This window comes from Podospora bellae-mahoneyi, chromosome 7, assembly GCF_035222275.1.
Source record: "Podospora bellae-mahoneyi strain CBS 112042 chromosome 7, whole genome shotgun sequence".
NCBI classification, from domain to species: Eukaryota; Fungi; Ascomycota; class Sordariomycetes; order Sordariales; family Podosporaceae; genus Podospora; species Podospora bellae-mahoneyi.
The window spans coordinates 304826-329741 of record NC_085886.1 but is presented as its reverse complement, the minus strand read 5'-3'; the positions used below and the strand labels follow the sequence as shown (position 1 = coordinate 329741).

Here is a 24916-nt window from a genome sequence, read left to right as displayed (position 1 = left end):
GTACTTCACCTCGGGATTGTTTAATCAGCCTTGCGCGTTGGGGAATGAATGTGACTATTCGAAGTGGAAATAAGGTGGCGGAGGAGAAGTGGTCTACTATTGGTGATAGCCGGTTTTCTGGACTGTCTGATATGATAAGATCCCTCGCTACTACCCTCTCTTGAGCTGGAAAACGTAAAGGAGTCGATAGGGCTTAAAAGATGACTCTAAAGGCCGACTAACGCAAGTAGATGACCAGCCGGGCGCTCTCTGGAGTAGATGTAAACACCTTATTAATAACGATCTGCTGCCCGAAACTGAAACCTAGGCATTCCATCATAAATTGCGGCTTTCGTGATGTCCCGGACTCCACGGCAGAGTCGAAAAGATCGGTTTCATACCTGACTCGGTTGTTGGCCAAGTCGGTTGATTGTCTGCATGTAGTTTGATAAAGAGGATGGACTGACGCAAGAGTTGAGGGAGAGGGATAAATGAGTTTAACTTAGTTGATCTACCTGTTCTTGCCTGGCTAACTGGGTATGTCAGCACATCTGATCCTGTCTATGGAAAGCAGCGCCTGAATTGGGACGGAAGTCATTAAATAGAAGCGCAATAAAAGCAGGAAGCCATCGTCAGGTCTGCAGAAGTCACGATCAATTACCGTTCAAAGTTAAAATGCTAAGGCGGTTCGGGCGGTTCATGTTACAGATGTCAAGTAGGTGGGGTGGATCAATCCGATCCAGGTAAAATGCCTCGTCATACCCCTCCAGAAAAAGTTGCGAGGAAATTTCGTCACGCCCAAAATACATAGCCCAAACCAAAAATTATCAGGGTGGAAATTACCACACCTCGAGGACTCATAGAGCTCACAATAAACATCTGGCTGGCGCAACCCAACCTCTTCACATGTATTTTACTCTTACATCTCCCCTTGCACAAGACACACCACAACGCACTCTATGGACGGGCCACTCAAGATGAACGGGGCCTTGCGGGCATTATCACTAAAGGCCTGCCGCGAGAGCCATAATTGGCATCCGGTAACAGAAGGACAGACCTTCTCATACCAAGCAAAGGGTACCAAGGCACATGAAGACCTCGTCCTTCAATTCCTCGAGGATTATGTATGTATATACTGGATGTTACAAAATACTCTGGCTAACATATTCATTAAGCATGATGACATTCAGCACTGGGAGGCTGGCTGTGAGATCGTCAGGCGAGGACCGTTCATGTTAAAAGAATGGAGGTAGGGCAAAAGCAAGCGGCATAATAATCCCTCTCTTGGAGGACGACAGCGAGCTTGGCGCAGCTGAGAAACCTCTTGTCAAACTCATCAAGCTCCCGCCGTCTAAATTCGAAATCGATTTTTCTTTCGGGTGGCAAGGGTGTGTCTTTTTGTCCCATCAAGATAATAGAATCAAAGTAGAGAAAGGTAGTATAAAGTTTATCCTGTTGCACGCTGTGCCCAAGAAGGAGGATACTATGGAAAGCACCAACACCGGGGAAGGGCAGGCTGTGGGGGCTATGGACAAGTTGTAGACGGTGGGGAAGGGATTAGGGACCTATGAAGAGGTTCACACAGGATACAGGGTTTCCAGAGGAATTAAAATCAGTCCCAGGCAGATTGAGTACCTCGTCGGAGAACCACTGATGGCCATGATTATCAAGATCAACCTCCATAGACCCAGCCGCGCCCATCGACAAACTGAGCTGTCCGGGATATTCGAGCTCGTTTCTGGCCTCCTACAAATCCCTCGCTCCAGCCCCGTCACCTAGATGCACCTCGCCTAGCCCATGATAATGATCCCCAGAAGTGGCCTCATGGCAGTGTTAGGTAGTTCGGTGCCTGTCGTCTGCCGATACCCATCCCCACCCCCTTCCACATCCTCGTCTTCGTTAGACCGATCCTCAGTAACCACTCCGAGTTCTTCCGTATATGGTGGTGGTGGGACAGGTACGCTGTCGGGCTAATAAAGGCGAGATTGCAAAAGGCGTTGAAGGTGGAACAACCGAAGAGAAAGCGGGTCTAGCATCATTGCTAATCGTGTCCCAAGGTAGCTAGTTAAAGCATCACAACACCGAAAGGCACAAGTATTGCCGGTATAGTCCTGGAGAGGATGTAAAGTTGCCCCAAGGGGGCCAACTTAAAGTGCATCTTAATAGGCTGCTTTATACTCATTCAGCATATTCTCGGTCATACCGTAAGCGGTAAACGTCTTTCGTTTCTTATCAATAACAGCAATAACCCAGTGATTATCGTTAACGTTGTATAACATAACAATACTAACAATACTATCTCCTGCCGTAGCCTTTACCGCCCTCTAAGGTAGGACTCCCAAGGTGTATTCTCCGAACTATTCTAGTTCCAAACTCAACAGCTCATATAGGATACGTTCTGTGATCATTTTCCCGGATTTAAACTGAAGCAAGTCGTCTCGAGGCCAGTGAAAGGCGCCAAACTTGATCAAAGTTGCGAGTTGCTATCTAATAGTCCCAGAAAGCTCTGGTAAAGTGAGTCCCATAACCACTTCTTCAGTTTGCGGGAGTGGAGAAGAGATGTGGATTGGGTCGCCCGGATTGTCCCCACACCTCACTCGGTTGGGCGGGCTGTCAGGAGAAAGATCCGTGACTGTGTGCCCGTACACGGGGTCCGCCTGATGAAGCGCTATCTCAGCGGATGAGCTTGGGGCCAAACTGTGGATGAACTGTCACAAAGGCAGAGGTTCCTGATTCCTGCTGCACGGTGAAGTCAGGCGTGGAACCGGCATCGTAGCTTGTGTCGCAGCCCACATATCCGCGAAGAACCCGGGAATCACAGCCAGAGAAGAATTCCCGCTCCGCTGCTGTGTCTTGTCCATGATTGCTCGGGCGCATCGAGTCATCCCCGCCGTCGGATCTGGTACCGCGGATCAATGAATCGCTCGTAGAACCGAGCCGTCCGATGCCTTGCACGTCTGGTCCAGTCGGGACTTTGTCAGGCACCAGGGTAGGTTCACTGTACTAACTGGATTTGAGCGAATTTCCTATTTCCCCACGTGTTTGCCGCGCTCGAGTTGCCATGTCGAGACTCCTCCCTTCCGTCTCTGTAGTCTGTGCGACCAACACAACCTGTTGTTTGGCTATCAGGCCACTGGGCAAATGTGGCGGACTGTGCAAGGTGTGTTGGCTATTGGTTTGCCGGGAGCCATTGGGGGGATTGGCAGGTTCCGGGAGGTATTCTGCGGTCTCAGAGCAGTGCTGCGCGTTGTTGGAAGGCGAGTTGACGCTGGGTGGATATACCCTCGATAGTTTTGGACTCGGTCCTACAGTCGCATTCCGTGGTAAAGCAGAGGCTGCCGGGGCGTTGCTAAGCGGCGAAACCCTATGTTCGCTGTGTTGGCTGACACCCTTGCCTTCGTGTCTCGGCCGCTTAAGTCTTTTGGTCGCGTTGGGGTCTCCACGTCGTTTCTTGCGGGGGTCTCGTTTAGGTCTGGGTCGGAGCTGTTCTGTTGTTGTTTCGCCCGGGCGAAATGCCTGTCTGTTCCTGTCGTGGTTTACCGCCGTAAACTGTGTACTAGACCCGTCCTGAGAAGCCATTGGCAACTCTTCACTTACCCCGTCGCTGTCTTGTGTGTTGTCTGCCTTGATGCCGGGAGAGGGATCTGGTAGGCCGTGTGCAGATGTTAGTCTACAAATGTCAATAACGTAACGAGCTTCCTAACCTTGGACCTGAATAAGGGGAGTTTGTGATAAGAAATGGATATTTAGCTTCTCATTCTTCAGCCTTTTCAACGTTCTCCCTCCTTTCGTGCCCACCTCTTTGCCCAGGACTGCAGATAATGGAATTTGTCCGCAGTTTATTTCGAGTTTCGGTATCTCATCTTCAAGTTCGTCGATTATTTCCTCCTGGTTTAGCTCCGCGAACTTGTTAAGCTTAACAGACTTACAAACCTCCATATACCTGGAACTTGTTAGTATTGTTCTCGAATTAATATATATTAACAAACCTAACGTCGGAGTTGACGAGGGTCAAGAAGAAAGCTGGATGTACGACTCGTGTATTTTCTTCGATGTCAACCTCGATGTCAGCGGCCAAGAAAAGGTCGACAATCGCGTTGATAATTTTATTGAGACGGTTATGGCCAATCCCTCCGCCTTTTTTATGCAGATTAGACCCACTGAACCTGTTTCTGCAACTCGTCAGCATATACACTGGTTCGGGACTCATCACCATTCATACCTTTCAGGGCATTGTATATTAGACTAGCATAGACTCCCCAATATGGCCCGAGACGGTTTATAATAGCGCTTGTTACTTCCTAGATCCCCTCCCTTTTTATCTCATTCCTCTCCTTCTGGGTGTCGCCGGTTTCTAAGTGCACTGGGTTAAAGAACCGGCGTCGAATAGCCGAATACCGAGCATAAAAGTCCGCCAGCCATCTATCTGAACTTGAACTAGATTAATAGTCTTAGAGAAGCCACTCTAACTCCTAACTGTTTGCCTTTACATTTCGGCGAAGCCCAAGAAGCTGCTGTCCTAAACCGGGTGGAGTTCCTTGACTCCGATTCAAGTAGAGGTCTCTTCGCTTTGTAAGGCGAATGAGGCACTAAGTAAGCGCCGGAGAGCTAAAAGAATATGTGTACGGCTCGGAGGATCACTTACTGTGCAAGATGCACAGGATCTACTGGACCAGAAGGCCGTGGGTGGGGAGGCAGTGGAAGAAATATAGCTGGATGGCGGTAGTGCAGGGGGGACTCGTACGACGGTTTGGTGCTGTGGTGTGTGCGGCAAGCCTGGCCATAACGCGTGCACTTGCCAGGAGGCTGGGGAATCATCTGATTCAGCCGTTTCTGATGTAATTGTAGTTGCTTCCTAATGTTGTTGCGGTATAATTGAGGATAGTTGTTGTAGGGTGGTGGAGACTGTACGACTCGCTTATATGTACGACTCGCTTATAATATACGTTAATTTACAAATGTTATTTTTTGTTAGAAATATAAATTAGTTTATTCATATATAAGTTATAATTTTAATATAAATGGTGGTTCTAGTGGGTTTAGTAATGGGCTACTGGCACGCGTAAGGAGAAGACGGAAGTTATAATTATTTTTGGTTGCGGTAAGTATAGCTGAACGGTCCTTAAACCCACTTTAGCTCAGGGTGATGCTCACTGCGCTTACTTTTTGCTCACCTTGTGAGACCAATACAGACTGAGCCAAAAAAAAAATGTCGGGTGTGACTATGTAGGTATGCAACCCTCTTTCTTGAACTCAAAAAGACCGCCCACCCTCTCGATCTTCACCCTCCCCAGACTCCCGCCCACCACCCTCTCCACCACCCCTTCCTCCGCCCCAGACAAACTAACAAACTCCTCAATGTCCACCTCCTCCAACCCACCCATCATCATACCCTCCTGCACACTCACCAACGCCGGATCAACAACGTTCATATCCAACCTCTTAGCCCCCGGGCCGTCAACCCAGCCCCCAGACCCTTCGTCATATTGTCTCTCACCGCTTCCAACGACCGCAGTGCTGGAGTGATGATACCGGTAAGAACAATCCTGTCGCACATCACCCAGCAAGCCACGTTGCTGTCTGTTATAACACCCATGATCAACACCAACCCCCCAGTTGCCAGCGTTCGATGGATAACCCCCCCGCACTGGCATCTCTGGTTCCGGCCGCCATGATGATGGCAGCGAAGACCACTGCTCCGGTGGGATATTTGTCAGTAAAGGGTGGAGTTGGTATTCCCCTTCCTCACCCCTGCGTCTGAAAGGTGATGACTGTTGTTCTGCGGCGTTAGATGGGGACTGAGCTCCAAAAGGAGAGGACGACGGCGCAGGTGTGGGCAGGGAACCTGACGATATGCGCCATGCAGAGTTGGATTCATTCCTGGGGGTTTGAGCGTCCGGGGGGGAATACCCGTGCGGTCGTTCACGGGGTGGTGGCGACGTCTGATGTGGACCGGGAGCCGCTTCTGGTAATGACGAGAGGGAGGAAGAAGTTGTGGACAGGCGTATGTCAGTCAGCCTGTCCAACGCGTGGAGATAGAGGTCTTGTTCCCGACTCGGGCCCAACACAGCTCTTTGACCACTACCTGTCGAGCGCCGCCGGGGGTGGATTGGAAGCGTGTCGATAAAAGTCATGTAGATTCTGTCTCTGGCGCTGGCATCTGACATCAGGTGGATTGGTTGGGGTGTAGTAGTCAACCTGGGCAAGCACAAGGTCCGGGCGTTTGACTGTTCACTCAGCCTCTCGGACGACTGGGTTCCGTCCCGCCCCTGGCTCTCCTTTGCCATTTTCATTTGCAACGCCTTTTCCTCCTTCTTCCTGGCTTGGTATCTCCGGGCGCGTGCCAGTCCGGCTGCCCGACAGGCAGAACACTTGGAGAAGTGGAGGTCGTCCACCTCCTTGTGGCAGTTGGTGCACAGCCTATGTGCTTTGTACCATGCCAGGTCAGTGGCGGTCGCCGAAGGTTGCTTGGAAGGTCTCAGGGCTGGAACGAGGGGTATATGGGGGACGATTACGCCGTGCCGGGCGAGGACCTCTCGGCTTGGACGCTGTCCGGGTTCTGGAAGCGGGGGTGGGTTGGGAAGGTTGATCCGGAGGTTATCGGCTCGACGACCAGGGCCTCTACGACCTGGTTGCTTGGTTTGGGCAGTAGATGGGATTGTCTGCGATGAGGACTGCCGTGATGGTTCAGTTTGGTCAGGAGTATCGTCTGTTGGGGGAGATGATGAACGGGACTCTGTGGGCCGGTCGGTTTGGTGTTTCTTCTCGGCAGAAGAAGAAGATGGTTGAGACGGGGGCGAGTCGGCTGACAATACCAAGGGTTCCCCATTGTCAGCGTGGGAATCACTTTCTGAAGCCTCACACGCAGCGAGCAGGGTGGTTTGGATGGCGTTTTCGACATGGTCTTCTCTCAAAGAAGGTGTAGCTTGTGTTTGATCACGTCCAGGTCGATGAAGCGAGCAGTAGCTCTCTGTGGTGTCCTCATTTTGCTCCTGGCGTAGACAATAATCGCAAAAGATAAATTCCCGCGACCATCCACCAGGGGAAGCAACACGAACCAAGCCAAAGTGAGGCATCATGACAACTGAATGTCATGGAGGAGAGAGAGGAGATGGTCACCAGGCACGATTGCGAGTGCTTGGAGACGGAAACCCTTATAACAAAAGGTCTCTATAGAGATTCTAGAATGGAGCATCGACCTTCCTCACATTGTTCAGTTTGTTGCCTTTCTCTGCCTACTCGCGCTGCCTTGAAGACATTGACACGCGTGGAATACTATACTGAACTCTTTTTCTTTGCCTCAGCCATTCATGATACCCAACGACAAGCTCAAGAAACAAGAAGTCAAACTCTTGAATGGTTACTTGATGAATGGCCGGTTTTGAGTCCTCCTTGTGACAACATAAGGTAAGGAGAGAAAGCATGGTATCGTTTTTATCCATGTCTTGTCTCCCTGATATGTAGACCAGTTTTATGCCACCTCGGCAGCTCAAAACAACACATTGAGGGTTACAATGTATTCTTTCGGACAAAGGGTTCTTTCCCCTTAGTGTACAGTTCTGTTTAATTCACGATGATGTTGTGCAGTGATAGTACGATGCGAGTTTTCTGACTTGGATTCAAGATTAGGTAAGTGGTGGGACTAGTAATATAATTACTGTGTGCAGTTGGGTATAGTCAAGCCTGATAGTCTTCATGAGCCCCTTGCTAACTTGATAGGTTGGATACAACACGGAAGACGTTCCAATGCTGGGAAGCAAGGGTGCGATAAACCTAGAGGTTTGGCATCCAGAAAGAGAGCGGAGATCATCAGGCCGTAGGTGTTATGCAACTGAAGTGTGTAGGTTGACGCATGAAAAGGACGCGTGGTTGATGCATCTTGACCAAAGGTGTGAAGTCATAAAGCGGTGAAAGCCGTTTCCCATAAGAATGCTAAACTTGCTAGTGCCGCCTATCACTCCCAAATGGAGCATTCTCCCGGCGCATGCAGGTGCTGGTCCCTGAAAATCAGGACAGTCGGAGATGACAATGCAGCTTGATCGGAATGGAAAGAATAGAAGGGTCAGTTTGGGGACCATCCAAAACAGACGAGAAAATATTTAAAAAAACGAGAAGAAAAAAAGTTGAATGCCACCTCTGAGACACTGATAGAAGGCTAGGGCCGGAATGATGAATCTCCCCCACAATCCGAAGTGACCCAAGACGCGATTGCCCGCTTCGCTTGGTGGCCGTTTTCTTAGCCCCTGAATTCGCGAGATGACATCCAAGCACATGTTTGGCGGCATCGGACATCGAGCATCACCGACAGACATTGTGGCCTGTAACCAATCGTGATTGCCATCAGCTGACCCAGCGCTTGGTGAAGGATGGGGGCGTTGTTCAGACGAAAGCCGGTGGATTTGCGTTGGATGCTTGCGCTGGCTCGAGCGCGTGTGTTTCAGGGGCAGAGAAGTCAGCAGCCTACTTAAAGTTTTTTTTTTTTTTGGCTTAGTGCTTGCTCTTTTCTCGGAGGGATACCCCGCCAATCAGGTCCACCAGAACGGAGATTCCCATCAAGGACACTGTCAACATGTCAATCGCGTGAGACTTGTCAGTGAACCGTTGCGGCCTTGTGGAAGAGAGGAGAGGAAATGTTTCAATGTTGGTGACACGTCAGGTAGAAGACTGGTCGAACATGGAGTCTCGTATGCGCGAGCGCGCGAGGGATCATCGCTGGCCGCGAGCGGCAGAAGAAGTTCGAGAACAAATTCGGTGCGGAGGCTCTGGGGCCCGGTGGATATACTCCATTTATTATCCACCAGAACGAATGGAGAAACATGGAACTTGGATGGAAGTTGAGCAACAACCTGGAAGCAACTGGCATCTCGCAGTTTCAGAGATCCGCAGGCTGTTTCCCCCCCGCCCCCCCGATGTGTATTGACATTGACCGGATTATTATGTATTGCATAACTCCGTACGGAGTATTGTATCCGTATGTGGGAACAGATGAACAGCTGAGCGGTGTTGATATCGCCAAGCTGCTAGGCGATATCCCCCTTTTCTTCAGCGGGTACCTGGACAGCGCTAAGAAACCCGGCCACGGGCCTGGCCCGGTGGTTGAGGTGTCGCGTGCTCCAGGGCGGAGCTGTCGTTTGTTGACGGCGAAGAGGGCGGAGTGGCCGGTTGGCAGGAAGCTGGCGACGGAGCAGTCAACAGTCAGTCATGAAATTAAATCCGAGAATCTCGATGCGGTCAACACAAAGTCCCGGCAGCATCGTTGGAGGGTGTGGGGTTGAAACGTGCGGCAAATGCCAAGAAGTTTGGTGGTGCACAGTGTCTAACCTTTGTGCCTGTTTGTCGGCAAAACGGCAAATCGCCAAGACCATCTGTGCCGTGGCCACGCAACGGTGGAGGGTGTGAGGGCATTCGACAAACTTGACTGGAAAGACGATGTCGCATTCTGCTCGCTGACGGAGGATATGGAAGAGGCAGTCGGGCCGGGGACAGGTCTTTGTCTGCTCAAATCAAGATGGGATGACGGGCAGTGTAAGTGGAATGGCTCCTTGGCTCCTTCAAAAGAAAAATCAGGGACGGGTCACCGGTGCACGCCCACACCGCACGACAGCGGGAGGAAAGGCAGCCACACCCGTCGCAGAGCCCACGAGTTCGTAGCACAGGGAGAACAACTGTCTAGGACTGCCCAAGGCAATAAGCTGTCGTCGCTGCCGCCGCTGTCGCTGCCGCTGGCGCTGTCGTCGTGGGCGTCTTCTTTTTATACCCACGGATACAGGGCCCTCAGTCCGTCTTGGAAACAAAAAACGGAGAAGTGGGGCAGCCCAAATCCCGGCTCTCCAGTCCACCGTCTGTCCAGGGGCCCGAATGGATGGGCTGTCCCAAGTGGCTGCATGTGGCTGCGCGGGATGTGCAGGCTGAAGCCATAAGGAGTGACGCCTCTCTTGATCAGCTTCGGAGGCAATTGTTGATGGGCTGAGAAGGATTTGTGTTGGAGCTGGATGATGACGAATTGAATGAGCAATGAGGTGAAGCCCTCTTCTGTACGGAAAAGGAGAGTTGTGCTCTTCACTGCCCGCCCCCTGCAGTCAAGCGTGGTAGTGGTGTGTTGTTGGAGGACTTGGCGGTTTGCTTAGCGTTCTGGGCATGCTGGGGGGCTCGCTACGGTTCCATACCATCTCCCTGTAACGTGTAAAAATATAGGCCGGGCACTGATGTCGCCTCTTGGTTCAAAAAAAACAGGAATTCCCCTTCCACTTCTCCATGTCCGCCACCAAATCCGCGCTCTGGTTTTTCACCACCTTTTAATACCTATAATCTTGGGACGCCCTCGACGAATCCCCCTCCGAGACCCGCTGCCCTTTCCAACCCACCCAATTCCCCGACGACGCCAAACGTCCGACCCAGCCTCAGCAGTGCTACGTGAGCACAAGAAGCAATCACGGCGCAGGGGCAACGACAAGAAGCGAACGAAGCCTCACGACCGCCCAATTTGACAAGCTCTGCGCAACTCCAGATGCAACGGGCCTTGCTGTCAACTTTCACCAACTGAAATCAACCTATCTTTGCTACGCTTGCACTGACGACGACCTCGCTCTGTCTTCTGTCGACTCTCTCTCTCGATGCTCCGCTGCCAATAATAATTAGCCTCTCCTTTTTTTTCTTGTTTCTCCGCCGACATCTGGAACCTCTGGATCATTCCATCTCGGCCCCGACCTCCGACGACTCGGGCTCCTCTATTTTTGCGGCTTCTCCACTTGTCTTCACCACACTCCTTTTGGGCGACACACACATAGCCGCGACGACCGACATCCTGTGGCTCGCTTGTCCCCTTTTTTCTCTCCACCTCAGGGTTTTGTGGGGGAGGATCATCGCATAGGGATTTGTCTTGTATTAATTTTCCCCCGACTTCTTTTCCGGCCTTGACGGCACTTTTCGACTGTTTAGTTCACCATGGCTGCTCGACCGAATCAACGAAACATCAAGTGGGTGGAGGTACGTGGCAACATTTTCTCGGATTTTGTCGACCGCTCGGGTGTCCCCGTGCCTGTGTCCGCCTTTGCCTTTGCAGCCACCTCCGGGTCCGGCTCCGAGTGGTCCTGCATGGTCCGGTGACGATTGATAGACGACGGTTTCCCCAGCTTCCACCCGTTCCAGTGCTGACTGTTTGTTTTTTTATCACGCCCACAGGGTCTTCGAGGTGTCACATCGGCTCTCGTTATCACCACCCACATTGCCCGCGCTTTGGATTTTCCACTTTTCTGGCCAGCCGACTCTAAGGGAGAGGCTCCCAGATTGCTGCAATATCCTTACCTGCGCATCCCATACCAAGGCCGAATTGGCGTGCCCATCTTCGCCTTCTTGACGGGCTTTGTTTGTGCCAATAAGCCATTAAAGCTCGCCTACCAACAGGGCAATGCGCCAGCTGCGCTCAAGACGATTGCGAGGAGCGCTTTCCGGCGCCCTCCGCGCCTGATGCTTCCAGCTCTTATTGCCACCTTGATCAGCTTCTTCATGTCGGTTCTCGGTGCCTACCGGGCCGCCAACCGCTGTGACGCTTTCTGGGTGCGTTTCGATGCGCCGGACCCAATGCCACTGGGCGACAACATCCGCAGACTCTTCCGCTCCTCCTTGACGACATGGACCAACACCGAGAACGTTTATGACCGGCATCAGTGGGCCATGCGCCCGCTGCTCATCGGAGCTTTCCAAGTGTATATCGTGTTGGCTGCCACCATCGGGATGCGTTTCAAGTACCGTGTTCTGGTGCATGTTCTCCTGATCACGTACTGGTTGATGAATGTTGGACACTTGACTGGTACGTCATAGCTGTGCACGGACCATACATCTGATTTTAAACTGACATCTTTTGGACAAACAGAAACCTTTGGTGCTATGCTTGCGCTTGGGACCCTTCTTGCCGAACTCTCCCAGCACCGTCCCACGCAAAACTTTATCACCTCTCACCAGCGCCTTCTCACCTGCGTCGTTGCCCCCTTCCTGCTCTTGGTCGGTGGCTATGTCGGCTCGTACCCGCAAGAGCATGAGGACTGGGCCCCTTGGTCCATGAGCCTCCACAAGTTCCTCCTGAATCCGGTTGATGGTCAGAACCAGGGCAGTTTCTTGGTACCTAAGGGGTCCAATGTCCACCGACGAACATCAGCCTTTTTCATCATGTGTACCTCCATCTCCATCTTTATCTCGCCCTTCATCCAGAAGCTCCTCTCGCATCGTCTTCTGATCTGGCTCGGACACCACTCTTTCGCTGTCTACCTCACCCACGGAACCATCCTCCGCACTGTTGGCATGTGGATTGTGTATGGGATCACTGGAGAGCCCTGGGAACCCGCCGGTAAGAACGAAGACGGTTCCCAGAAGCAGCAAGAGTACCTCCACCCCAAGTCCCGCGCCCACAAGATGGCCTCGATTCTGGTTTTCACCACCCTTACGTACATTGCCGCCTGGGCCTGGATGAAGTACGTGGATACGGCCTGCGCGAGAGCCACCCAGTGGCTAGAGAAGAAGGTGTTTGACGATGACAACGAGGAAGGCAAGGCCGGCTTGGCCGAGAAGGGATTCCTCCTCAACGGCAACGGCACAAGCCCAGCCGACGGGGACAGGCCGAAGCAGGCCCAGTCATAAGGGGGCGTTTAATCCAGCATAATAATTTGTTCACTTCTAAAATTTTTGTTTGGATACCATGTGATATTTGTGGGAGGTCATAAAACCGGAGATATCAGGGGCGAGGGCTCAGAGGAAGAATAGAGGCCAATTTCGCATCAACACATCAGGCAGAAATACCCGGGACATATATGTGATGGTGGGATATTCCGATTTGCAGCCACAGTTGTGTCAAACGTGGTCTGTGTTGCGAACACTCTCCTTTGTCATCAGATCATATTTGCCAACCGATTCTTCTCTTTATGGTCTTGAGTAACCTCTGGCAGTGCACTCGGGCCAGACATCAAACTTGCCTACCCTATTTATTTACACTTTGCAAAAGATATGTATATACACGAGCAAACATAATGCAGCTTGGATGGTGGATGGCTATATTGGGAGGAGAAGGGATCTTTTGTGTCGAGAGGGGGGGGGAGGGGGGGAAGGGTCTGGAGTAGAGATTAATGTTGATACCTATTGCGTTCTTCTTCTATCCTTTCTGGCTACCTGTGTACACCGTGACAGCCAGCAAAACGACGCAGTGAATACGCCGCGCCCCGAGAGGATGACCTCCGCTCGGCAACTCGGCAGTTGACCTGCTGTGTTTCCGATACGACCCAAGCAAAAAGAAGGTGTGGCTGTCGATTCCTTCGCTGCAGTTGGTTCGAGCTGTTGAGTCCGAGTTCGGATTTTTGTTGCATGTCGACGAGGCCAAAGTTCTTGGAAGTGACGACGATGACGCAGGAAACCTGTTTACCATGAGCTGGGGGTCTCTTGGCCTTGCTCGTCGTGGACGTGAGGCCTTTGTGTCTGCGGTTTTTGGCAACCATTTTTCCATGCAGAGTCCATGTCATGAGCAATGTGGGCAGGTCGGGCAACAAAGCCTATTGCAAGTGGCACAGCAGAAACTACGACGAAGGTGGGCAATAGATGTATCTTTGTCTCAAGACTACTCTCTACACAAAGATAACAACTGACATTGCAACAGCTCTCGTTGATGGTCTATATCTTCTAGCAAATCCCTCTCACTAGTACGGGTAATCATCATACGGATACTCATCAAACTCGTCAAACTCATCATACTCATCATACTCTGGCGCGTTAGGCCTCAGGCAAGGCTGATACACCGGAACATCCCTCTTTGGCCGCTTCTCCTCCTCCTCGACCTCGTCACAATCCACCTCAAACACCACCCCCTTCTCCTCAAACGCGAGCTTCACCCCCATAAAGTGCTCATCAGCCTCCACCGCCCCCTCCAGCACCCACGTCCACGGAATCTTGCACACCAGCATCACCTTCTTCAGCCGGTTGGTCGTCACATCAAGCGACTTTGCAAACCTCATCAGCATCTCCACCGCCGCCTGACGATACGCCTTTTCCCGGGTGTAATGCTCCACCTTCTTTTTCGGCTTCCACATCTTCATGTCAAAGTACAACTTCTCATACCGCCACCACCAGTCCTCAATCGTCAGCTCCATCAAATTGGGCGGGAGCAGTGACAGGAGAGGGAGAACAGCCGCGTTCTTCATGTTTCCGTACAGCGTCTCGAGCTGAATGCACAGCTTCTCCAGGTTTTTAAGCTCGGGCAGGCAAATGATCCTCCCTTCTGGGCCGACAAGCTTCTCCATGTTCTTGAGGCTCGTCCACCCGACATCGAGGTTCTTGAGGTGCTTCTTGCCGTATTGTTGCAAGCCCAGGTTGAGCGACTCGTGGTCTTCCTCCTCTGGGCCGTGAACGCGGGGCCACCTTACCGGCCCGTCGTCTTCGATCCGGCGAGGGGTTACGTACAGTGTCTCCAGGTAAGGGGCGAACTTCAACAGGTAGTGAAGATGGTGAGGCATTACCATGCTGTTGTGGAGGTAGATGTGCTTGATGCCGCCGAGGTAAGGGTGGTCTGGAGGGAGGGAGGCCATTGTCTTGTAAAACTGGGTAGAGCCAGGATGTATGGCATGAAGCCTGGCCATGATGTTTTGGTTGAGGTTGACGATGGGGTTGGTCCAGTCGCCGCTGTCGCAGGTGACTTCGACCGTGGCGAGCTTGGGCAGAGCCGCAAACAGGGGGAAGTAGGTGTTGCATTTGACGCCGTAGTTGTCTGGGATGTCGCAGTCACACTCGTCGATCTCGAGGTGCTTGATCATTTCGGTGTCACCCTGCAAGAGGAGGGTATGAATGTGTTGGTAAGGGCGCTCTTCATCTTTCACGCTAGGGTCGCGAGCCAGGTCGAACTCATGTAAGTCGCCGTGCATTTTGTGAAACAGGATGTTGTAATCGCCGTCCTCGTCACAGATGGGGACCTCTAGGAGAAGCGTCTCTACCCTCTTGCAGCTGGCGAGGATCATGGAGAAGATATTTTGAGGCAGACCGTCATAGTAAGGCTGCATCCAGTGACTGCAGACTGAACCTGCCTGCATGATTGAGTTGCGGACGTACTGGGCAATGACTCCGGGGGCGTCGGATGGCTTGAACCTGCCGAGCTGCTCATGCATCGCTTCTTTCACCCCGCGGATGACATTGTTGCGGGTCAGTGTGATGTGACATGAGAGAAAGCGGGTGTGTAATCCGTAGTGTGGAAACTCAGCCAGGGTGCGGAAAAGAAGGAGCATGGTTCGTGGGTTGGTGATGGCGATGACGCGGTAGAGGAGGGGGTGAGCCATTTCACGAAAGGTCCTCGTGACGAGGCAGAGACTGGCAAGGGCGCGACGGCACAGAATGAACTCATACCATGGCTCGCCTTCAAACATCTGCGCGAGGGCGACAGGGCCTGTCTCGCCGATTTCAGGCGGAGTTGGAATGAGACACTCGACGATGCCCATCAGAATCTCTGGCGGAAGCGTTGCCAAGGTAAGCGGGCTGCGTGCAGCAGCATGGCTGGTGATATCCATGATGCAGTTCGACCGGTATCTTTATGCACCCTTGATACCGATGGGGCGATGAGGTGCTGGAATGTCACGAGACCGGAGTGAAGTTGTTGAAGTTTCCATGCTTCACCGGGGGACAGCAGGCAGTGGTTGCTGGTGGGGTGTTTTGGTGAGTGGGTGGGCATTTCTGATAAGATGTATACCCTAACCCTAGGACCATTTATCGCCGACCACGTCAACTCTGTCTTGCAAACTGCAGGATGTTTTGCGGAATCTCCGAGGAAAAGTGAGAGGTATAAATCGTAGAGAAAGATTATGATCAATGTCAAAATACACTGAATCAACATGAACACCACGGTTCTGTTCACTGTGACTCCAAAGTCGACCCAGTCCGTAGGACTTGGAGCGAGATGCTTTCGTCAGCCACACCCACCAAGGAAGCGATACAGCGATATTGTTGATGCAGTCGATGTTCTTGTCGGGATCGCCATGATCAAACACGAAGCCCTTATAACCAAAAGAGTTGTTCACTGTCACAAACCAGATATTTTCTGCCGATAAACGGTCGAAACGGAAGTTGGTCAGTGTTTTTGGTGACGCCGAGCACCGAGTGATGCTTCCAATCCACTGTGACCTGGAGGGATGCTTCGGAAACTGTCGAAGACTCCAGCAACGAGTGTGCTTTCAGCCAGAAGGTTCCATCCATGTTGGGGGTTCTGTGTTGAAGCACATTTCCGGGATGTAGTTGGATGCATTCCATGTGAAGCCTTTTTTCATGAAGTTTTGCAAATCACCAAGATAGCAGGTGTATGTGCCAAAGATACACCAGGGCTGTTTGTTCATGACATTCCTCTTATGCTGGGTGAAATGGAACCACGCAGTAGAGAATCCTATATGTCGGGCGACCGTTGGAGACCAACGTATTTTGCTCAATCAGTGGGAAGAAATCTGTCAGTGGGTGACCGTCCAGGAGCTCCTTCGGTGAAGGATCCATTCTTGTAGCTGGCGGAGTGCATGTAGAAAGAATGAAACTTGCAGAGTGTAACAAAACAATGTTCACATACAGCCTGGCAGCCAAGAAAGGTGGCGCTAAGGGCTGCAAAACCCGAAACCCTATTTTTCACAGCCGTTTGTCGGATTATGCTTCCACAACTTGCGCCGTTAGACACCCTGTCTTGAGTGGACCAGAAGTCCATCTTAGATTGTCGCCATCATCAAGTTCTAAGAAGAAACCTAGAAGTTCCTCCACATCCAATCTAAGGTACGACGAATCGACTGCGCGATGCCCCGAGAGATTTATCGAAGAGTATCCTTAACTCATCAACCAGTAGTTGGAACCTCGACTCACCAACGGTTTACTAATCGTCAACACTTTTGACGGTTGACAGGCCGTTGTCAGCTAACCATTGCACTGTTATCTGTAAGCGGCAACTAGCATCACGACCATCATGAATCCATGATTCAGGAGATTGAACCGGTAGTTATGACTCGAAATTCAGACTTGTTTCGAAGCTATTACTCATTTGCGGCGCGATTTGCAGTGCACGAATCTTGATCACTTATTGGGCACGGCTTCTACTTAAGGGGCAGGCGTCTCCCTCAACCAACAACGTGGGACTATCTGCAGACCGTTTTTCCAATGCTTTTCCTCAACTATCCGTACTAAAGCACACCGTCGACCTGTAAAGATGTCAAAAATGGCGGCTGAAGCTAGGAACGGCCCGGTTGGCATTGGCAAGAAACGGTCTGACAAGTTCACTGCCCCATGGCAGGGCTGCTTGTGATGATGATCAGGGGTCTCCTGGACAGTCAACCACATACCTTAAAGTGCATGCGTCAAGTTGGCTTTTTTCTATCTTTTTTCTTCTGTGTACCTGCCTTTTTCTGGCTGGGAAGGCTGGGAAAAGAGGAAGCCCCTGCCACTTTTCAGAGCTTCTCAGTTGGGATCGAATATCAAGATCGCTCACACTCTCTTTACCATGCGAACTTCACTCCTTTGTTCCGCCCTACTTGCAGCCATTGCCTTTCCGCTCATTGGAAACAGCCTGGCAATCCCTGCCACATCTTATTCATTTAAAAACCAGCTTGAGGGAAGAGACGATCTTGAGAAGAGAGATGAGCTCGACAAACCTCCGATATACCCGCCATTTTCCGAAGACACGCAAAACAAGCACCTGCATTTTGACTACCCCCGGATGCATTGGAGATCAAGACCATGGGAAGAGGGCTACTACCCAATTCACTGCGTTCATGAAGCCCAGTTCAACAACCTTTGGATTCTAGACTTTCAAGTCCGAGATGTGTGGTTCGAAGACTGCGGCGTCCCGTGGACGGTGTGTAGACACAAGGATGGAAAGGAAAAGTGGTATAGCATCTTGGATGTCAGTGTTTCCAAACAAAAGCCAAGAGATGATCTGGCGACACATTACTGACATCTCACCAGACCCTCAGCCAAGTCCCCGTAGGCATGCGCCAGTACGTCGCCAACCTGGTCATCCTGCCCGGTCCCATCGATGGCGGACAGGGCTCCACCATCCAAGCTGCGGCCTACACCCGCGGCTCCGTTTTGGTTTTCTCTCCCACTTACTTCAAGCTTGGTGTCTTATTCCACGAGATCACCCACATCATGGACATGGTAGCCCTCGCCCCGTTCCTCGAGAGTCAAGGGTTTCCCGAGGGAACGCCCTTCTCGAGAACAAAGTATTGGAAGTACGCCTACGGAAACGACAGCGCCGTGCCAACTCCTTACTCTAGGGCGTCGTGGCAGGAAGACTTTGCCGATGCGGGGAGGTGGGCGATGAGTGACATCAGCCGGTACAGAGGGTTGCAGGAGTACAGCAAGGGTTGGGGGGCGTGCAGGACGCAGATTAGGGCCTTCCAGTGGTGGATGATGCCGATGATTTTTCCAAAGAAGGGGATATGCACTGGCAAGGTGGAGGGTGGCTACGCGGTGAAGGTGGTGGTGGTAGAGGGACAGAATCCACTGGTTTCTCTTTTCCAACCAGGGCCTGAGAGTCGGGAGGAAGGCAGGAAAAGGCCAAATACCAAGGTGGCAGGGTCAGGCGTGGCACCCATTGTGCTGCCAGCTGGTGCTGCCAATATGTTCTTTGCTTATCATGGGGCTTGAGGGAGGGTTTCTTTTTGTAAAAATTTTGCACATAGATTGCCGGCTCACAGTTAGAGTAGATACATAGATACATTCGTGACCTTTTCGGTTTCATCAGACCAAGTATATAGAGAAAGTGTAAGTTAAAAGAACATGCAAAACGTGATCAACAACGTGCCTAATCGCTGGGACATCAAATCGTCAACATGGCTACCGACTCCACCAAGCCCCCCTAGCCCCTGACCGTTGCCCCGCCAACTTCCACACCGGATTTGGGTTGTGGATCAGTGGGTCTGGTCTCAATAACGCATCTCCTCCCCTTTCTATTCCAATACACACTTGTACATCTTGAATCGCTGGCCACATCGACCCACTGATTTGCATACTTGATCCAGAGGTTGTCCCAATCGGTCCACCAGAAGTCCGTTGAGATGCACCCGTTACCGCCATGAATCGAGATTACGTAGGGGAGCCCAGGGGCATTTGGAGCAGTTGTCCAAACGTCACCCATGTGTGTGCAGTTGAGATCGAAGTGAACCGAGAAGTTTGGGAGGCGAAGGGTGGTGTAGAGTTTCCAGCCCAGGAAACTACCGTCGCCAAACGTGATGGTGAATGACCCGCTGGGTTGGACTTGTATCAGTAGGAGCACAGAAAGTGAGTATGGATAAGCTGAAGTCTCTTACCAATCTACTTCACCGAAGGTATCATCCCAAGTACAAGGTTTGTCATCACCAAGGTTAAGGACTTGGGCCTGGCTCTGATGGTCCGTTCGATGATCTGCAGATGAAGGAGGTGCAGAGAAGACATTCAAGGCGCAATACGCCAGGTAGATCAGAAGTAGCCTGAGCATTTTTTATCAAAATCTTGCAAGAATTCGTGGGTGAAGTTATGCTCTGCAGTTCTTGGATGCCAGAAAGTCTGACCTGCTCTTATACAGCCCACCAACCCCGATTTGTTGCCACAGTCTGGTGACAGCCCGAGACAGGACCTACCCGTGTATTGATGGAGTAGATAGGTACTTGAAGACTGTCTCGCTCAGACTGCCTACCGTGGGCCAAGCTGGGCTCTGAAAATCGCCTACCAGGTGCTCAAGTTCAGGTAGGCACACAAAAGCTCTGCATAGTGACTATGGACCATGTTTCGGACAGCTCGGACAGGAGGGAGGGATCCGTATTAAGGTAAGTTGAAATTTGTTTCAGCCTTGTCAGACAGTGTCTGGTTTACCGGCTGCCAAAAGTTCTAGGGTGTAACAGCAATGCCACATTCACCTTCAGCTCTGCCCGAGTCCCAAACCGAACAATCTATCTGTCCAACTGCTTAGCGCAACAGAAAACAAGATTGAACAATTTACACAGACAGCACTCGGCCCGATGCCCAAAAGTCCCTCAACCGATCGGTGCCGCCGAGAAACCTTCCTTTCAACACTTTCCATCCACCATGCGAGACAAACAACTCAACTCCCATCAGCCCCTCCACTCCACCCGCCCTTCCTCCTCCTCCTCCTCCCGACAAACCTTACACCCAACCTTGAAATCAGTATGATCACAAGGTTCCACCAACGGCACCCAAGCCAACCCCCCGCCTCCCCCCTCTCCCCCCCGACCATCCACCCTATCCGCGCAAACCCTCCCCACCGGCGCACCACCCAAACCACCACCCAACGAGTCCTTTCCATCATTCCTCGGCAGCCTACACCACCAAATCCAATCCTTCAACTCGCACTGCCTCGCACACCTCGTTTCTAGTCCCAACTCCTCGCATCGATAATGAGGCTTGATGCTCCCGTATGCACAGCCTTCTTCCCCTTCTGGACCGGGGCAGATGGGGGGGACATAAGGGGACATGTCAAACGCTTGGACTGCCCATAGGGACCAGGTGAGGGTTGTGCTGGTGGGCGGGGAGATGGAGGTTGAGGAGGGGGAGTGGATGATAGTGCGGGAGAGAATTTCGGTTTGGGTGAGGGGGTAGGGGAAGATGGATTCGAAGTCGGGAGAGACAGGCCAGGGGTCTAGGAGGGTGATGTGGTCGATGGTGGTGGCGGATGGGGTGGAGGGGTTGGTGTAGGTTGTTGTGAGGGTTGTTATGATGGTGGTGGGGTACGTGGTTGTTGTTGAGGGAGGTGGTTGGGCTGTTGTTGAGCTGATTAGGGCTACGGCGAGCCACAGTTGGTATGTTGGTCCCATGGCCTGCTAAAGACTGCTGATGTTGTCTTTCAAGGTCACGGCTGTCTGTTTCAAGAGCCAGATCTTCAATGCAAAGACATTGCGTCTGCTTGGCATACTGGGTTGTACATATAAGCACCATGAAAGTGCGGAGTTCAGCTACGTGCACCCACAGCTTAGCCGAAGGCTGATGCTCTTTTACCCGCAAAGTTGTGTGCCAGCAGGGTATTTGTCTAGAGTGATAAAGCCGGTAGATAGAAAGCTTCCAAAGAATCTGCAAGGCCACAGAGTGTAAGGCCAATGGTGCCTACACCAAGCACATCAGGGATGCAAGATGGGTAAAAAACGATTCAAATAACATATGTACACGACGCACATGCTGCCTTGCCGACCGGGTGCCTGAATGTTGTTCCGATAGGCCTAAACCGTAGCTCCTGAGATTCGAACGGTATAGTCAACCCCGGTATTCGTCTCTGCTGTCAACTTGAACGGGTCATACAGCACCAGATTCGCCGGAGTATTGACCACAACAAGCATGGCCTCCTCTCCATTTCCAACAGAAACATTCCCACTACTATTGGCCAACTCAACATATCTCACAGCCCCGCTCGTCTGTCTCACCACAAGGAAAGACGTCAACTTCCCCGCACCAGAAATCGTCACAGTGACACTGACGTTCACCGCCCCATTGGTCTTGAGTGGGGTGATGTTCGCACCCATATATCTAGACCGTCTCACACTTTTGACTCTGTACCGCCCATTCCCCTGATTATCCAGATTGCCGTAGTTGATCTGCGACCTCTGGCTCCTCCACATGGCTTGAGCCTTGGGGTGGTTGATGTCCACAAAAGCCATCCGAGCCCAGTATTTTGCCACCACAGTCTGGATCTTCGTGCCACCAGGTGCGATGAGGCGTTCAAGCACATGAAGCGGTGTCTCATCGCTGTATCGCTTGTACTGTGTCCAGACCCCCGGGAAGATGCTGGTGCCCAGTCCCTGAATCTGATCGGGGTTGCTGTGGAGGTAGGTCAAGAAGGGGAAGGCCTGGTAGTGGTTGGCTGTGTCGACTGTGCCGTCGACGATGACCTGATACGAGTCGCCAATGACCTTTTTGAGTTCAACTATGGTGTTGCCTTCAGGTTGGTTGTACTTTGCCCGTGCTGGGGCGCAGTGAGGAGAGGTGAGGTAGGTATCCGCCACGAAATTGGCGATGGTCTCCCACCAAGCACCGGTGCGGTACTGGTCAATCCACCACCCAGCCGAGTAGGTCAGGGCATGCCCAAACTCATGAACGACGACACCTGGCTCTGCCATCCATGCTTTGACCACGTTGATTCATGACAGTCCTCTGTTGAGGTCGAGGGGAGTGTTGGCGGCAGCTCCGGGAAGGGTTTCCACTTAGTAGACATTGAGCTTGTGCCAGGGCCCATTGTCGTGATCTTGTTTGTAGCTGAGTCCAGGGCTGCGCCATCCGAGGTCATTCACGAAGCAGGTGTATACCGCCTCGAGCATGGCGATGGTCCTGTCGGCTACGGCATTTTCGGTTGCACCGTAGATGCGGAAATGGGGGGAGTCTTTCCACCTAGTACCACCAGGGCCAACGTTTGGATTGGCTGTAAACTCGGCTGGTGGTGCTCTTGGTGAAACAAGTCCAGCTGAAGGCAGGGCATCAACAAGTGTTGACGCCCCCCATAAGAAGATGGCCTGAGTCAATACCTTCATGATGGTTGGCCAGACTAATGGCGGTGGTCTGTATTATTCTACAACAACAGAGCAATGGCCTCATTATGTACAATCATCGACATGGACTAGTACCGGCATTCATATCGTCTGTATCTCTCTTTGTGACTTCTCATTCGTGGGCTTTTATGGAAAAAATAGTTTAGCGCGTGGTCATGGACGTGATGGCGTTGAAACGCGGAGAAGAATACTCGACTGGGATAGAACTCCAGCCAAGGTCTTCCGCGCCAAATGTTACATTCCCATCAATTCGCTTTCGTCCTGGCCTTGTCACCTCAAGGCTCCTGTGAAACTTGGCGAACGCTTTTGCAGCTGCAATTGCAGACACCTCGAGCTTTATCTTCTGCAAAGCTGTCGGTATCACACTGTTCGAGGAATTGTAGGTAGTTAGCCAATGTGTCGATGCCATCACCAGTCAACAGGGCGTGTAGACATACAGTCGAGTCCAAGCAGTGGGCTAGGTCCATGATCAAGAGTTCTTCCCGTAGGTACTTCAAACAGGCGTCACCGCACCACTGGCTGCAATCGCCTCCGTTGCCCTTTGGTAGACCTGAGTTACAGATGCAGGGAATAGTGTCACCAATTGCTGCAACGATTGTCGAACGGATGACAGCAAGGGCAAGGCAAATGTTGAAAGATTTCATTTTCAAAGTTGACATGTGTCAGTTGAGATTTAAAAAGGCGGGGTATGGCTGTCAATACAACGCCACTTAAGAGGTATGAAACTGGGGGACCATGGGACTCTTAAAATGGGAGCAACCCTGAGATTTAGGCTGGAGAGCATTATGGAATGGCGGACAAGGCTGCGGTTCCGAAAGTGTCTGGATAAAGAACTTATTCAGCACTGTGGACAGGTGTTATTCTGCCGACAGCTGGCTGGCAGTTGTGTGCCATTCAGGGGCGTCTCTGTTGTGGTGTTCCCCATTGTTGACGAGAGGCCGCTTGCGCACAGGTACCTGGAAAGCTTATTCATGGCAGTTGTTCGTCCCTCATATCAAGAAGCCATATCACAGGCTCATTATGTCAAATCTTCTCTTGCTCTTTTCCTTTTATTCTACAGATTCAGTGTACTCGTAGAGTACCTAACCTTAACAAGTTCACCTAGTTACCTAGTTGCAATAGTTGCTTGCATCGCCGCCCATACTATTGATTAGCATGTTCCTCATCTCCGCCCTCTGGCAGACCTTTAGCCGTAGTGTCATTGTTGACCCGTCCTCGACAAGGTCCTTGAACTTCTCATGCTTGAGGGCGACGAAGGCGCGAATCTCCCGATACGTGACAAGCTGGCCCTTTTTCAAAGAATTTCCGGGTCAGCTTCCTGGTCGTACTCGTCGAGATTCCCGTTAGTGACGCGTTAGAAGCGAAAAACGCGTTTGCCTCGGGGGAGATCCCTGCGTCCGTCTCTGCTCTGCGTACCACGTCGAGGATGTTATCTCCTTAAATCTCCTTCAGAACCTCCTCGGCTGTCTTCGCGCCGGCGTCGAACAGGATCCTGATTATGTGCGTCTGGTTCATCTGGCGGGCCATGTCGAGCGGCGTCTTCGAGATATTCGACAAGGTATTTAGGTCCACTTTCCACTTGAGCAGCTCGCGCACGCAGTCGGCGTGGCCGCTGTTGGCGGCTCAGTGCAGTGGAGCCCAGCCGTAATTGGTAGTGATGGACGGGTGGACACTGTTCTGGAGCAGGAACTTGACGTTCTCGATGTCGCCGCTTGCTGCCGCCTGGTATAACCTCATGATGCCGGCCGGACCTCTTTCGTTGGGATCGGCGCCGGCGATGCGCAGAAGTTGGACTACTGGTTCCCCCAGCTTGCTGTCAGCTTTTGCGTACGGTACAAAGAGAAAACTCTTATATATATATATGCTCACCCTCTTTGTGCTCCCTGTCTCCGTTCGCTGTGTATGTTATCTAGCCCTCCGCATCCCGCAGGTCCAGCTTGGCGTTTCGGTCGAGAAGAAGCTTGACGACCTCCACGTAGTTCTGGGCCTCAGCGATGTGCAGGGCCGTCTTGCGTCCCAGGACGCGCGCGTTCACGCCGACACCGCTGTCTAGCATCATCTCGACAACCGACAGGCGGTTCGCCTCGACGGGGAGGAAGAAGGCGGTGATGTAAAACATCGACATCTCCGCCGGGAAGGTCGCCTCGCCCGCCGCGAGCAACTTTTAGATTGCGCCGATATCGCCTAGGCCTGCGGCAAGCATCAGCTGAAGGTAAGTACTAAGCTGTATCACCGGGGGAGACGCCTGCGCTTCTGATGTGGCCTGCCCCTCCAACACGGCCTGTTTCTCACAGTTCTCAGGAATGGCGCCCGGTTTCTCCGCTGGACCCTCCGCTGGCTTCTCTGGCTGCCAGAGCTTGCCACCGGAGAGCAGCATAAGTAGAGATAATATGTAGTGAAAAATGGCAAGAAAGGGCAGG

General features: G+C 52.0%; 8 protein-coding genes across 8 annotated transcripts; 3 read left to right on the top strand and 5 right to left on the bottom strand.

The window, feature by feature from the left end:
* Positions 1 to 790: 790 nt before the first annotated feature.
* On the top strand, positions 791 to 1521 carry QC761_703941 (uncharacterized protein; the record flags this gene model as incomplete). The annotated part of the gene is given in 3 exon segments (XM_062881967.1): positions 791 to 1103; positions 1155 to 1228; positions 1233 to 1521. Coding segments are annotated over 3 exon segments (528 nt in total). The 5' UTR covers positions 791 to 938.
* A 3680-nt stretch (positions 1522 to 5201) lies between these two features.
* Positions 5202 to 7058, bottom strand: QC761_703960 (uncharacterized protein; the record flags this gene model as incomplete). Its single annotated transcript, XM_062881969.1, has 1 exon — positions 5202 to 7058. The coding sequence occupies one exon, from the start codon at positions 7056 to 7058 to the stop codon at positions 5202 to 5204; it is 1857 nt and encodes a 618-aa protein (XP_062727827.1).
* Positions 7059 to 9535: 2477 nt separating this feature from the next.
* On the top strand, positions 9536 to 13132 carry QC761_703970 (uncharacterized protein). The gene is made up of 3 exons (XM_062881970.1): positions 9536 to 10965; positions 11161 to 11788; positions 11852 to 13132. Exons 1-3 carry the CDS (start codon positions 10924 to 10926, stop codon positions 12610 to 12612), a joined length of 1431 nt encoding a protein of 476 aa, XP_062727826.1. The 5' UTR covers positions 9536 to 10923; the 3' UTR covers positions 12613 to 13132.
* Positions 13133 to 13658: 526 nt separating this feature from the next.
* Positions 13659 to 15512, bottom strand: QC761_703980 (uncharacterized protein; the record flags this gene model as incomplete). Its single annotated transcript, XM_062881971.1, has 1 exon — positions 13659 to 15512. The coding sequence occupies one exon, from the start codon at positions 15510 to 15512 to the stop codon at positions 13659 to 13661; it is 1854 nt and encodes a 617-aa protein (XP_062727825.1).
* A 1615-nt stretch (positions 15513 to 17127) lies between these two features.
* On the top strand, positions 17128 to 18680 carry QC761_703985 (uncharacterized protein). The gene is made up of 2 exons (XM_062881972.1): positions 17128 to 17869; positions 17932 to 18680. Exons 1-2 carry the CDS (start codon positions 17468 to 17470, stop codon positions 18613 to 18615), a joined length of 1086 nt encoding a protein of 361 aa, XP_062727824.1. The 5' UTR covers positions 17128 to 17467; the 3' UTR covers positions 18616 to 18680.
* Positions 18681 to 18826: 146 nt separating this feature from the next.
* QC761_703990 (uncharacterized protein) lies at positions 18827 to 19714 on the bottom strand (the record flags this gene model as incomplete). The annotated part of the gene is made up of 2 exons (XM_062881973.1): positions 19278 to 19714; positions 18827 to 19214 (listed from the first exon to the last, which is right to left on the bottom strand). Exons 1-2 carry the CDS (start codon positions 19442 to 19444, stop codon positions 18827 to 18829), a joined length of 555 nt encoding a protein of 184 aa, XP_062727823.1. The 5' UTR covers positions 19445 to 19714.
* A 343-nt stretch (positions 19715 to 20057) lies between these two features.
* QC761_0102170 (uncharacterized protein) lies at positions 20058 to 20777 on the bottom strand (the record flags this gene model as incomplete). The annotated part of the gene is made up of 1 exon (XM_062873129.1): positions 20058 to 20777. The coding sequence occupies one exon, from the start codon at positions 20775 to 20777 to the stop codon at positions 20058 to 20060; it is 720 nt and encodes a 239-aa protein (XP_062727822.1).
* A 1861-nt stretch (positions 20778 to 22638) lies between these two features.
* QC761_0102160 (uncharacterized protein) lies at positions 22639 to 23280 on the bottom strand (the record flags this gene model as incomplete). The annotated part of the gene is made up of 2 exons (XM_062873128.1): positions 22934 to 23280; positions 22639 to 22836 (listed from the first exon to the last, which is right to left on the bottom strand). The coding sequence occupies exons 1-2, from the start codon at positions 23153 to 23155 to the stop codon at positions 22639 to 22641; spliced, it is 420 nt and encodes a 139-aa protein (XP_062727821.1). The 5' UTR covers positions 23156 to 23280.
* Between the last annotated feature and the right edge of the window lie 1636 nt (positions 23281 to 24916).